The sequence below is a fragment of the Hyposmocoma kahamanoa genome, unplaced genomic scaffold (assembly GCF_003589595.1).
Source record: "Hyposmocoma kahamanoa isolate Upper Pololo Valley unplaced genomic scaffold, ASM358959v1 97213, whole genome shotgun sequence".
NCBI classification, from domain to species: Eukaryota; Metazoa; Arthropoda; class Insecta; order Lepidoptera; family Cosmopterigidae; genus Hyposmocoma; species Hyposmocoma kahamanoa.
Genome location: NW_020655335.1, coordinates 176 through 14,697, shown reverse-complemented (window position 1 = coordinate 14,697; position 14,522 = coordinate 176). Strand labels below are relative to the sequence as shown.

The 14,522-nt window shown below is 34.6% G+C and overlaps 1 protein-coding gene across 1 annotated transcript; it reads right to left on the bottom strand.

The window, feature by feature from the left end:
• Positions 1-6,270: 6,270 nt before the first annotated feature.
• LOC113238658 (G patch domain-containing protein 4) lies at positions 6,271-10,899 on the bottom strand. The gene is made up of 4 exons (XM_026475493.1): positions 10,712-10,899; positions 10,041-10,192; positions 8,404-8,681; positions 6,271-6,679 (listed from the first exon to the last, which is right to left on the bottom strand). The coding sequence occupies exons 1-4, from the start codon at positions 10,755-10,757 to the stop codon at positions 6,271-6,273; spliced, it is 885 nt and encodes a 294-aa protein (XP_026331278.1). The 5' UTR covers positions 10,758-10,899.
• Between the last annotated feature and the right edge of the window lie 3,623 nt (positions 10,900-14,522).

Genomic DNA, 14,522 nt, shown 5'->3' with positions numbered 1-14,522 from the left:
AGCCATCTTCTTCACATGAACTCAAATTGTGAATTTATAATGTTATAGAAGAATGGATTATGCCTCAAACTGTAAGTTGAATCAGATTACATGTTTTTATAATTACTTTTACTTTTATACTTTTACTGTAAGCCAAATAGATTTTTTAAAATACTTAAATCATTATGTTTGTTTGTTGCAGGTAGAAGTGGCACGTTGCTTGGGTGGCTACAGACCAAGCTGCTGTCCATATGGTCTGGGACTCATCAATTTCTTCACAAGGAAGCTATCCTGAAGAAATACAGTCATAGACACAAGATCTTCCCACTGAGTCTCCAAATGAAAAAGTTAGAAACTAACAACCTGAACCTTCTATTGTATTACTAGACTACATGAGAGCTATAGACACGGAAGTAGGTGCTTTATTGAAAGATACCAGACAACAGTGAGGTACAGAGTGAAATATTATATCGCTGAGAATAGTTGTCTTTGTGATTGACATTTGATTATTGAAGCATGGGATATTTTAGACAGTTTGTGGTCTAATTATGTACCAGACTTACAGCAAAGCAAGCATTTCCAGGATATGATATCCCTATTAGAAGTTCTACATCTTGGTTTACTGCATTTTGACAACATAGATTATATGGAGGACCAAGTCGTATATACAAATACATGGATTGCCTGGAATAAAGTATTGTCACTGCTCAACAAAGTTTCTCAGCTATTGGAAATATCAAGAGCATCCCTATGCTCCCCTTCATCAAATATGCTTTAGCAGCATAAGCTTAGAACTGGGGATTTGGAATATAATTTAATTTAATAAAAAAATATTTAAAAAAATGTTTTTCTGTTTAAACGTCACATCCTTACCTGTAATCTTTTGAATTTCATGACATCCTCCAACTCTACAAATATATAAGGGTTATACCCTGTATAGATGGTTATGGTTGTTATATGTGATTAATTATTAAGTTGTGGAACCAAAGTAGTTTTTGTTTATGATGTTAGTAATATAGTCCTGTGAGGTTATATTTTACAAATATTGTAAAACACTAACAACCTCGCAGGACTATATTACTATCAACTTTGGTTCCATAACTTTATAATTAATCACACTTTACATTCAAACAAAAATAAAAATTTTGAAATAGATTGCTCTAAACAGTAATAAAGTAACTCTGCAAAAAGCAGGAGCGCGGGTAGGGGTCGTCATTGAGGATGCTTGCTTGTTTGAACTTACAACCAGATACAGATTTAAACAGTGTCAGATAGTACAGCAAAAACTTAAAAGTTTATTTTTGGTAAATTATGTTTTGTAAAGTCATGGAACGATAGTTGTCTATCATGTCAGTAGGTAATATATATAGTCCTATGTTGTCGTTACTATTTATAAAATAACCCTGGATATAAAAAAAATAACAAATGCACTCCTAAAATCAACTGTTAATTTTATTATAAATTGTTACATAACCTCATTTTTACTAAATCTCTTATAATTGTGCTCTCAGATCGCCAAATTTCATAGAATTTCCAGTGATGATATAACAATACATAAGCTAATTATTATTATCACCTTCAACTTTTACATCTTGGCCCAAGATTGTATAAAAGCGTATCGATCTCCTTCTAGATTACCAAGTAAAAAAATCAAAATATTGTAATAGGTATTATATTTAATAAAGCATTGATTTCAGTTTAAATTGTTTACGGTTTATTTCGATTACACCATCCACCAACCCACACCAACCACCATAGTAAGGTAAGTTATTAAATAATTTGGGTGCTAATACAAACATCGTTCTACTAGGTATATATTCCAAATTAGATGCATTAACATTGCATTACGCATAATATTACTATTACCTACACGAGATGTCTCATATAAACAAACATCATTCCGTGATGTTACCGTTACAACGTCACTCGCATTACTTAGACTATAAACATCACTCCGTAATACCACCATCACGCGTACTGTTTCAGGTAATACATTACGCGAGTACTGTTTCCGAGCGATGCATCACGCGGGTAATGTGTAATGCTAACATCACTCCGTGATGCTAACATCACGAGTAATGCTAACATCACGAGTAATGCTAACATCACGCGTAATGCTAACATCACGCGTAATGCTAACATCACGCGTAATGAGAACATCACGCGTGATGTTAGCATTACATTGCATCATAGCATCACAGTATTGCATCACGCCGAGTACTGTTTCGCGTAATGGGTGTTAGTAGCGACACCTGGCAGCAGCGCTACGTAACCCTACGGCACGGTTAGCAATGTCCGATCAAGTAGTACGTCGAAAATTTGCTGGGTGGCGCTATTAATATAGATATTTACTATATTTAGTTCATTTTGGGAAACTCCCAGAGCACCCCGACATGGTCTATGTAATGGGTAATGTTATGAGTAATGCATATTTTTCCGAAGTGATGCGTGATATCACAGTACCCTGTCGCGTGATATCACCTTTGTAATATTACTCACATTACTTACACATGTCTAACACAGAGGCGGCCGCGGAAGCGTTCCGGGCGCGGGATTTTTTGTAATGTACCAGTTCTTATGAACCCTGCCACACTGAAAGGCGCGGCGGCCGCGGGGCGAGGTGGCGCGGTGCGGGGCCGCACGCCATGACAAACAGGCAGAGCGGGCGCGGGCCGCGGCCGCGGCGTCCGCCGTGCGGGTGCGGTCGCGGGTGTTGTAATACATTGAGTTCTATGCAACCGTTCACACAGCGCGTCAGTGGCGGGGCGCGATCCCGGAGCGGGGCTTCAGCGGGCTTGGACGTTGTATTTTTTTACAACTAGGGAATGTGTTTTAATTGATTTTAATCAAGTTTCAAGATGAATTCGACGGAAAAACTTATATCATTGGTGCAATCATACCCCAGTTATTTAATACAAGTGATAGAAATTATAAAAACATAGAAATTATTTGGGAAACAATTCCAAGGAGCTAAATCAAGATCGTGAGTATATTTTTTATGTTTTTAATAATTATTAAAATAATTGCCAAATTTTTCTCTGATTTCAATTGCATAATCAGACGATCTTTGATTTGTACGAATTGGAAGTAGTTCATTGGCCTCAACTGGTTGAGAATCGCTCTGTTGAACCGCATTGTTACCGTTCTTACTTTAATGAAATTGTGTAAACAACACGTGCCTTTGACAACTTCTATTGTCGTTTCAATATCATATTGCATGAGACGTCTATAGACTTGCCATTTCTGTGTTAGCTGGCCGAATACGTTGTGGAAAACGTCTCCCTCCATCAATAACAATCAACTGTGAGATACCTCTTCTCTTCTCTAAGAAAAAAACATGACGCCGTAGATTATCTGTTCATTAGTTATGCAGAAACATTTAAAAAACTGAAACCCACAATTCAAGTCGAAATCAAATTGAAACTTGCACACATTTTTACAGAAGCTGAACTGAACGACCTAGAAGAAAATCAAATTTCAGTAGCACCGGTACAATCTCCTTAATTTACCGTAATTAGCACAACAAGTAATAACGATCAAGAAAGTATCCCAGTTTCATTGCAACTAATTCCTGAAGACTTGTGTTTCCCATTATGGTACCTGTAATATATTGATGACTAAACTACACAGGGTAATTCCAAAAGGTATGGTACTGAATTAATGCTGTGATAACATAAAAAATGTAATAAGAAATGATGAATGCTAATTTAATAAACAAAAAGTTAAATAAATAAACAGTTAAGTTTAATAAATAGCAACCAAGGAGTTTTATAATTTTTATTAGAGTATTGAATGGTCTACAAAACACTTTTTGTTTGAATAAGTTTGCATTGTTAGTTCTGAGATCTTGATTTTTATGTTAGTGACTCGGATTCATTGCTCCCGAGTGTATAAGTAGGTATATAAGTTAAGTATAATTGCAATTATGCATTGTTCATAATAATTTAAGTAGGTACATAAAATTAAATAGAATTGTTGTTGATTCTACAAATCTTAGATGCCTGTTATTTGTTAAAATAAAAAATCATGGGCCGTAGGAAGCCAGCATTAGACTGATAGTAAAAGAAGTTTGAATTAATTGTGTTAAGATTGTTGATTGTTCATAATAATGTAACTTTCGATAGGGACCTATTAATTATTTGTTAAAATAAAAATGCCCAGCGAGTTTGTTAGAAATAGAAGTTTTAAGTTAACTATGTTAAAATTGCTCAAAATAATATAAGTAGGTACATAAGTTAAATACAATTGTTGTTACATAAATCTTAGATAGATACATATTATTAGTTGAAATAAAAACGCCCAGTGAGACAGATAGAAAAAGAAGTTTCAAGTTAACTATGTTAAGATTGTTCAAAATAATGCACTTATGTAGATACATAACTTAAACAAAATAGTTGGTGTTATACAAATCTTAGATAGGTACTTATTATTTATTAAAATAAAAATAAAAATGCCCATTTGGACTGATAGAAAAAGAAGTTTCAAGTTAATTACGTATATAGATTGTTAATAATAAAGTAAGTAGGTACAGTAGTTAAATGCAATTATTATTGTTGATTCTACAAATCTTATATACCTATTATTTGTTATAATGAAAATGCCCAGTGAGTCTCACTGAAAAAATAGTTTCAAGTTAATTGTGTTAAGATTATAGAATTTTTTTAATGTTTTTAAATAAACAATTTCTGTTCATATGAATAGTTTGATTCAAAACCTTCAAAGTAAGTATACAGAGTGTCCCAAAACTCAACGATAACCTGGGAACAGAATGTTGCCTAGTTTGTAACTACCCAGAAAAAAATATTTAAAAAATCGGAGTCATTTTCTTTTTGTAATATAAGCATTTTAATGAAAAATGTTGAAAATGTACGCCCTGTACCCCATTTTTAAGTACTACAATTACAAATTTGCTAATTTTGCTGTTCTAGTTTTTGTAACGGTAACCGGAAACAGCCCAGCTAATGAGCACAATGCCAAAGAAAGCCCGAATTACTCTAGTACACTCTAGTTTCAGCACTAAAAAAATATGTATTTAATTTTTTCTTGAAATTTTTAGCAGATTTTTTTTCAAGGTAACTTTAACACCCCATACAAAAGTTTAAAGATGTTCTTCTACATCACTATCCGATAGTGACATGGACCTTTCTTTATTTGTGTTGAAAATGAAATGTGGCGTGACGCTTTTGGTGTCACACCGGCCGCCTTCGTGCCGCTGTCCCGTCACGAACTACACTCGGGATTGCTGTGTGGCATGCCCCGGCACGCATTCGCTTCCCGCAGGTCCGCCCCCGAAACGCTTTTCCCGCTATACCGCGTCTGTGTGGCCTGACCTTTAATGTATTTCTTTTATTATACCAAGTTTGCGTGATAACTGATACTGGAATATTAGGCACGTTCGATTCACTGTTATAAATTCAGAAGTTTTTGTTTTTGAATGGCGTTCAATGATGAATGATCTTATACTCTTTTATACTATTATATTATATATACTTAAAACAGGGATGGCAATCTAATTCAATTTTTATTTGTAGTTCTTATAAATGTTATGGCCCTATGGAAAAAATCGATGATTTCAATGTCAATTAAAAGTTACTATGTACGGCGGTTATGTAAAAATAATATAAAAACTATGGCGGACCATATATCTTAACATAAATATTAGCCACGAAAAGATTAAATGACAATCTAGACATAGACAGAGGGTTCAGTCCAAGAAGCTTGAATACATTTCAAGCTTCTTGGTTCTGTCGATCACACTGACACTGGCGACGATCGCCATAATTTTTAATTATCTTACAAAACTAGGGGCCGTCAAGTAACAAAAAGAATAATATACTGGCTCCCAAGTCTGCGAATCATAAAGGAACCCATAAAAAAATCGTGAAGCTGCACAATTCAGATTTAGATCTGTCTGAAATTTAGATTTAAGTCAGCATTTTAAGAACGATTAAAAATACCAGTATGTTCTCTTGACTGTATAGATACTGCCAGATATATAAAACGAGTAACATGTGAGTTAGCTTTACCCGAAAACTTACAACTCCCTACGCATTCAATGTAACAATGTGTGTAAAGAGCGTAATTTAAAAATATGGTTTCAAGTAGATTATATTTTTATTATATAGATATTTATATTTACAATTTTAAAAAACTTATTGTAGGTACAGGTATAACACTCAAGTCACGACAAATCATTAATTCTGCTTTTTTCTTTTTCTTTTTGAAGTTTTCTGTACATCCCCCTACATCGTATGTTGAAATTTAATCTTTATTTATTTCATTTCTCTTTTTCTAGGATTTTGATATATCATCTATATTACTATTTTCTATATTTCTTTCGCCTCCCTCCGATTTTCTTTTACACTTTTTAATTTTTTTACTAATTTTACCAAATGTATGGTTTCCGTCGTCGTTAACTTTTTCACTGTTCTCAAGCAAAGATACACAGCATTCAGCTCCTAAATTAAACGTTTCGTTACTAAAACAACGCTTTCGTTTTTTCTTCTTCTTTTTTGACTCATTTATGTCAGAATCACTATTCAAATTAGTATCTTCTACGATTTTCAAACCTGTTATTGATAGATCTGTTTTCTTTTTGGCATGGGAGTAGCCATTGTATTTTGCTTCTGCTAGTAACATTTGTTCTTGGCGTTGTATTCGCGCCAATTTTCCTTCTGCTCTCAGACCGTGACGTGCCCCCCTGAAAAAAGATAAAATCACTGTTGTTACATAGAAAAACTAGGCATTTTGTGCACAATTGGTCATTCAGTATGATACACTATTTTAATGTGGAGATAGAGCACAATTACTCCTATTATTTTTTTCTCTAAATAATGGGAAAATGTTAATGGCCATATATACCTATACATATATCAATGGTACAGATCGGCAAACTTATCTGTAACAAGGTTTTGGCGCTCGTGTCAATGTAATAATCAGTGATCGGAATAGAGGGATTTAATTTACCTAAAGTATGAACGTTTTCTTAGTACGGACACACTCATTTCGTCATCAATGCATATAAAATTGCTTTTTTTTTACTGTTTATTTTCTAAAATTTCAAAAGGTTGTCTCATGCTTATTTTTAAAATGGCAAAAGTATTTAAATACGTTTACATTACAATATTATTTTTTGAGACAATAATTTTAAGCAAATACTTAAGAAATAATAATTGTAAATGTATGCTAATTTCAATAAAATAACATGTGTTTTTATAGTATCAAGTGACAGGACGAACGAGTCGTGTGTGCCTGATGGTACGCTACACGCCTGTCCATAACAGTTGCAGTGCCACTCAGAGCTTTGGATCGCAAAAATCTGAGGGACACTGCCTCTGCGTCCGTCACCCTGAGACATAAGTTGTCAAGTCCCATGTGCCTGTAATTTCACCAGCACCCTTAACCTTCAAAACTGGAACGCGGTAATGCTAACATTAGAGCTTGGCGGCAGAAATGGGAAAGGTGGCAGTATTTCCCTGGACGAACTCTTACACTCTCTCTCACGAACTCTTACAACATACTGTACTGTTGCTAAAAATGTGCATTTTAAAAATATAATCAGTTCTGAGAAGTTCCGGGATTTGTAGTAGGGAATGTCCACGTCATTCTTTATCAGCTAAATGAACTCCCTCAATTCCGATTCCTAGTAATAAAGCTGGTAACCCTTACAATTCACTTCACGTATATCTATAGTAATGTTGGGTCATTGTATTGCCGCTTTAATATATTCCAGCTGAAAATCAGCGCTCTGGCTCTGCCAGGCATTAAGCGAGCTGGGTAGCCTTTTTGGCTAGTATTATGTATTTAGTAGTAATTTTTTTAAATTGTTTATTATTCAATTTAAATTTATATTATTATTATATTTTGTATTTTTATTTGTAATAGCCGAATAAATGTTTCTTTCTTTATAAGAAACGAGAAAGTTAAAATTAGGTATTTTAAGTTGCAGTTTTAAGCCCACATCTGTATGATGGTTGATCTGTCATAACAATAATAACGCACACACTAGCCCCGCACTAAGGAAACCCTGTATCGCGGATGCCACGGATACACACACATAGACAACTGCAAATCAATTAAGGATATCTCCCATAATACTTGTCCTATTCTGACACGAGATTATGTATTTTTTAAGACACCAAATGACGGGAAGAACAAGTCGTGTCCAGTGGTAAGCGACATACCTGGCCATAGCAGCTTTCATTTCACCAGCACACTTATCCTTCAAAACCAGAACGCAGTCATGCTGACATTACAGTACCGTAAGTATTCTTAAGGTAGGTGTTGCACAGGCTACCAAATAATTGCTACACCCAGTAATTCATTGTAATATTTGATTTGTTGTACATCAGTATGGCTGTCAGACTTAAAAATTTCGTGACATTATTCATTTAACGTTTTTGATTAAAAATTAACGCAACTCACTTGTGAGCAGTTCTTCCTTGACAAGCAGCAAACAACTCCTCATCTGTCATTTTAAAAACATCTTTCTTATCGTTCTTCTCTTCTGATTCTGAATCCGTTTCTATTACTCTTTCTGTTTTAACCCCACCGTTGGTCAAAACTGCAGTTTTTACAAAGAAATCTGAATATTCTTCCTGATTTGAGTCAGTTTTCTTGTTCAAGCGGTATGAACTGTTGGTTATTTTGAACTGATCATCTTTTACCTTGATCTTTTTTGTTCTGCCGTTTTTTTCTTGAACCTACAAACAATATAAATTCAAAATTATTGACTCATCTCAATCAGTTAGTAAAAAAAACGTTTCAGGTGATAATAATACTCTCTAGCAGCTCTCTCAATAAATATCTACACTAATCTGGTGTTTTGTATGGAGCACTTATGCTAAGGTTTTCAAAGTATGCTAACAAACAACATATCGACCCCTCCTACGTAAAGTATCGTATGTCGAAATTGCCAAGTTTACAGGGGAGCATTTTAAAGTTCTGAATTAACTGAAAGAGTGATCACCATAGATCATCTAACCGATATCTAGGATTTTATAAAACTCTATGTGAGTAATGAGCTTTGCCGAATAAAACTGAGAAATGCTAAAATCACGTGTTATGTTCGTTTCAGTGAATTCAGAACTTTAAAACGCTTCCCTGTAAACTTGGCAATTTCGACATACGATACTTTACGTCCGAGGGGTCGAATATATCAATAGAAAGATGGAATAAAAAGAATTCATTCGATCCAGCTGGAGTCGAACCAGCGACTTCACTGCTGGGCTGAGTGAAAAAAAACTTTCATACATTTCTCACAAATGGTGCTACAGCGTAGTCGTTAAAATCAAAAACAATTATCTGCAATAAGCACATAGTCACATTCATAAGGTCAGCTGGTTCGTTCTGTAGCCCAGTTGGGAGAGTTTCAGCCACATTTTGTTGTTTCTAAATAAAGAATAATTATAATAAACTTGTGGAGTAATCAATTCACTAAAAATAAATTAATATGGTAGTAATAAATAGTGATATTCAACAAACTTAATAAAACAGCATAAACCTAGCATTTGCATTGCAAACCTTACATTTTGTATCATTTGTATGAGTAATATTTAATATATTTTATTTGTAAGTCAACATTATATTATCATTAAAATTTATTAGGGCTGTTGCAGAACATGTAAGAATTATAACAAGTGGATTTTGCAGTTTCCTATTGTAGTGTATGCAGAAGGTATGTCGCAGTCAACACATGGTGCTGGTGTGGAGGGGGCAGTCAGTGTTCAACCGTCAACATGTGGGCCCGTGGTGGTGCACAGACGCACTAAACTCCAACACTTTATTACTTGTAGGAGTAGACACTACACCTACTACCGAGAAAATATTATGTGGTTTTATGGGTGGTTAGGACAAATTGGTCTTTTTGAGTTACAACACTTTCTAATAATTGCGTGTCTTTTTAATAATCAAAAACAGTAAGTAATTCTCTTAAAATAAAATAAGTAAATCTAAAATAATAAGTAATTTCTAATAATCTAAAAAAACGTGTAATCTGTTGGAGTTCCAAATGAATAAATAATTAAATATGGATGATGAAAAAAGACTGAATAATAGAATACCTCTACATTGCCAGCAGCTTCATTATACAAATTAGTCCACCAATGCTCAGTGTATTCCGAGGCAGGGTTGTGTCCGATGCCAGCTACACTTCGTTTCAATTTTGGTTTTAGAGCTACAGATATGCCATTTTCATTCTTGCCAAGTCCTTTACCTGTTTTGAGAAATATTAGATTCATTTATTAAAAAAAGAATTTAAAAAAAAATTAAATTCATTGTGACTGTTACACAGGTTCTTCCACAATGTAGCAAAATTTTATTGCAAATCTTATTCACAATACAATTTTACCAAAGCTTTTTATTAGTTCGTCAGTTGTGCATACAATATAATATTCGTTTTAGACATCTAACCTAGATGTGAGATAAGCTTCAGCTATTATAAACTTTTGCTTCCAGCAAAGATATAAGCCGTAAATTTTGGCCTAGATGAGAAAACACACTAGATGTGTACCTTCTGCATGAACGTGGCCGAATTACTATTTTCATTTTCATCATGATCAAAACCTGCTCCGTATAGGGTGACATATCTTCGAAGATGTGGAACAGCCTCAGCCCATATTGAAACAGCGAAGTTAAGACGTCAAGACTAATAATTCTTAGTGAAATATCATAACTTTATTGAATACGCAATAGAACTTTTTAAGTAATATACAAAGTCACAGTCAAGTCTTACCATCGGTCCACCCATATTTTTCTAGTTGTTTTCGAGCGAAATCCATGTTGAAAATATTTAAATACTTTATCACTACTTACTCTTTTTAAAGAAAAACCGATATTATTTATCCAATGATATTCTTTAAGTAAATAACCCAAATAAAATAATAGCAATAACATAACCTGAGACGTAACATACATGTTACGTCAATCATGTGGTAATGTGGTTAAGGCAAATAGAGACGCCCCATAGCTCCATACTTGTATCATAGTCGGAGATACCTGTTATTCAGCTTAATAACAGGTATCTCAGACTATTATAAATGGTTGTTTGTCTGTATTATGTGCAGGGAGAGTTTTGTCGACACCTCTTAAGTTACTTATTAATGTTAATAATTTCATGTGATTCCACTACACGGCACAGATCACACAATAAGAGGGCATGGTGGGCTGTAGTTCCCACCGATGAGGATTGGCAACTTTACACACAGCATTAGGTATATGTAGATTTCTTCACGATGTGTATCTTCACTGAAAAGCTCATGGTACATTTCAAATTAATTTTCGCAAATGAATTCTGAAAACCAGAGGTAAAAGCTCGAATTCGAACCCATGACCCCTGTTCAAAAGGCGGTAGGTCCAACCACTAGACTACGACAACTACCTATATTATATTAAATTTACGACGACGACTGTAATCATAATAACGATATTTTAATAATTTAATATATAATTTAATAAAAAAATCACTGACCATTTTTTTCCTGTGCATAAGATTCAGTAATAGAACACATTAGAGAAATAAAAGAGAAAATCCCCATTTTTTTAATGTTAATATTTCGCAATAATTTCTAACGCGTGGTTACCTCAAAATAGTAAATAAAATTGAGCGATCGGCGCCGAGTTGTCTAGACGCATAGGCGCCAGCACTAGAGGTGGGCGTTTAAACGAAAAGCACTTAAAAAATCTGCTTTTTAAAATAAGCGCATAAGCACGCTTTTCATTTTAAGCGTAAGTGTTGGTCAGTGGCCAGTTCTACAGATACTCAATAATTTCATTTTTTACAACGTGCCTAAGTTTCAAGTAGCGCCATCTACGTTTCCTAAACAAATTAATTCAACATAGCGTTGCAAGCTTTTTTTAAACATAAAGTCTATGCGCTTAAACGTTTTTCTAAACGACTTGTTAAGCGTCAAAGTAAAAAGCGTTTAATAAAGCGCGTTTTTTTATAAAAAGCATAACGTTTAAACGTTTAAAAAAATAAGCAGTTTTCCCATCTGTAGCTAGCACGTCGCGCCGCGCGAGGAAAGACCTGCGCTAACGCAACGCGCGTTAGTTTAATACTTTGTCTGTCAAATACATGAACTCGCGCGCTGACTCCGCCCACTGCCACCACACCATTCTTGTTGCTATAGCAACTGCGTCTGCTAATCATAGGGTGTCAATGTTGTTCACAATTTTTCGGAAAACTTGAGACGTCATAACTTATTTATTTGTTAAGTATTTGAAGAAAAATCGAACATATATTTTTATTTCCATAATACCTTGCTCCTTTAAAATGGTCAGAGATTTTTTTACCACTCTGTAGAAATACAGAACCGCATAATTCTTAAAATGCAAATTGGTTAAAACTTTTATTGCGCAAATCAAACGTAATGCAATTTTCGCAGCAATGGCTTTTCATTACCTATGTACCTACTCAACGTATTTTGGCTTAATGAGTAATAGTATTCCGAGTTGTTTTTGTTGTATTTGTAAAAGAAAATCAACACATTTTCATGGGAACATAATTTTTAACGTGTAACATAAATGTAAGCAAAAGTTGAACAACAAAAACAATAATTTATTTAAATATTTTTTATTAATTAATTAATTTTATTTTTTAATTAAATAATTTAGTATGCAACATGGAATGATATAAAATCAATAAACAATTCTATTTTACTAACATAACTTAAAAATTCAAAAAAATATTAAAAAAATAATCGAATTCGGAAATATATTTAAAAATAACAATAAAATAAAAAAATAACATATTAATCATTGATGAATAAAATATAACGTAACAAAATGCGTGTGTTGCGTTGTTTTTAAAAGTTTAAAACTTTAAACTGTGTCGTTTACTCAGGTGTGAAATTTTTGTTCATCAGTGGTGTTTTACTTTTATGGATTTTATCAAAATATCAGGGCTATGTACTCTATAGTCCTCTGACCTTGAGTCATGGATCCATTTGACAGGACTCTTTTATTATTATCTCTATTTTTAAATGTTTTTGATGAAAAGTATAGCTTTTTTATTGTTGACTGTATGGTTTGAGGACACTGTGCTCCCAAAGTCAGATTGCTGATGTAGCGCAAAAAGCTACGAAGCTGAAATGTAGTTGGGTATGTCTGCCGCATGACTGAACCAACATGTGGGTCAGGGTCACCACCAAGTGGAGCCCCAAAAGCGTAAGGCGCCGCGGCAGATCGAGGAAGCGACAGCGTGACGAACTGGACGTCTACGATAAGGCTTGGGTCCAGTAAGCTGCATGTTTTTTTGTGTACTGTACGCAGCTACTCTGACATTTGTAAGCCGATTTCGAGATTTTTTCTTGATGGAATGTGGGTACTGTAGACTAGGCTGTACTCTATGAGTAGAATCTACTAATATACTTTCAATGGGACTAGTACCTACCAGTACTAGTCCCATTGAAACTTGAAGGAAATATTCCATCTCCGAGGATGGAGAATTATTAATTTCACTGAGTTTCCGTTAACCGATTTCAATAAAACTTGGCAAATAAATTGTACAAACTTTTGAGGTCGGTTTTATTGCGTATAAAAGCTATTTATATTATATTATACATTAAGGTGGACACGCATCTATGCATGCCGTACGCGCTATCACAGAATATAGGCAACCGAACTCGAGTAGACGTTTTCGATACAGCATCGTGCTGTCATTTGTAGATGATAAAATATGCGTTGCCAGATGTTCATAAACAAAACGAATGCCGTCCATCTGCATATGTTGATATTAAACGATGTCTACGTGCACTTCAATACCATTAATAAAATACAATTTTTTGGAAAAAAATTACTTTTTCGTGATTACATCGTCGTCATCGAGATCGGCCGCAGTCGACATGTCACTGCTGTAAAAAAAAAAGTCCACCTTCATTCCTAAGTTTTAAGAAAGATAAAACTAAGAAGTGTAGTAGCAGTAGAGCTCCTTGTGAAAGAGTTAGTTCAGGTCAGTTAGTTTAGTCTCACTAAACTACAAGATATGTACATATAATATGCGCAAAAAATCACACACTCACAGTGAAGTACTGCCACCTTACCTATTTCTGCCGCCAAGCAGTAACGTCAGCATTACTGCGTTCCGGTTTTGAAGGGTAAGGGTGCTGGTGAAATTACAGGCACATGGGACTTGTCAACTTATGTCTCTGGGTGACGGGCGCAGTGGGGTGCCCCTAAGATCTTTGCGATTTAAAGCTCTGAGTGGTATTGCAACTGTTATGGATAGGTGTGTCGCTTGCCACCAGGCGCACGACTTGTTCGTTCCGACACCTATTCTGCCGTCCTTATCATAAACCTTAGTCCTTATCTTAACATTTTTAGCGAAATTGTTGTTAGTAACATATCTGGAACCTCTATAACCTTCTACTCGTATGTGTGGTTTTTTTAATAATAGACACACGCTTGGCCACAATCTCACCTGATTTTAAGCGACGATGTGACCGATGATGGTAAGCTTTTGCCTAAAAAATAATGTGAATGTCTAAAAATGCTTAGAACCTTGAATAGCCCCAAATGGTACTTTTCGGGTAACACAGATAGAGTAT

What these genes read in the sequence shown, in the direction of transcription:
- LOC113238658 (XM_026475493.1), bottom strand. Translation starts at nt 10,757, where the DNA reads ATGGATTTCGCTCGAAAACAACTAGAAAAATATGGGTGGACCGATG. An exon ending in AAAATATGGGTGGACCGATG is followed by an intron (nt 10,193 to 10,711) that starts GTAAGACTTGAC and finishes TTCTCAAAACAG; the next exon opens with GTAAAGGACTTGGCAAGAAT. An exon ending in CAAGGAAGAACTGCTCACAA is followed by an intron (nt 6,680 to 8,403) that starts GTGAGTTGCGTT and finishes ATCTTTTTTCAG; the next exon opens with GGGGGCACGTCACGGTCTGA.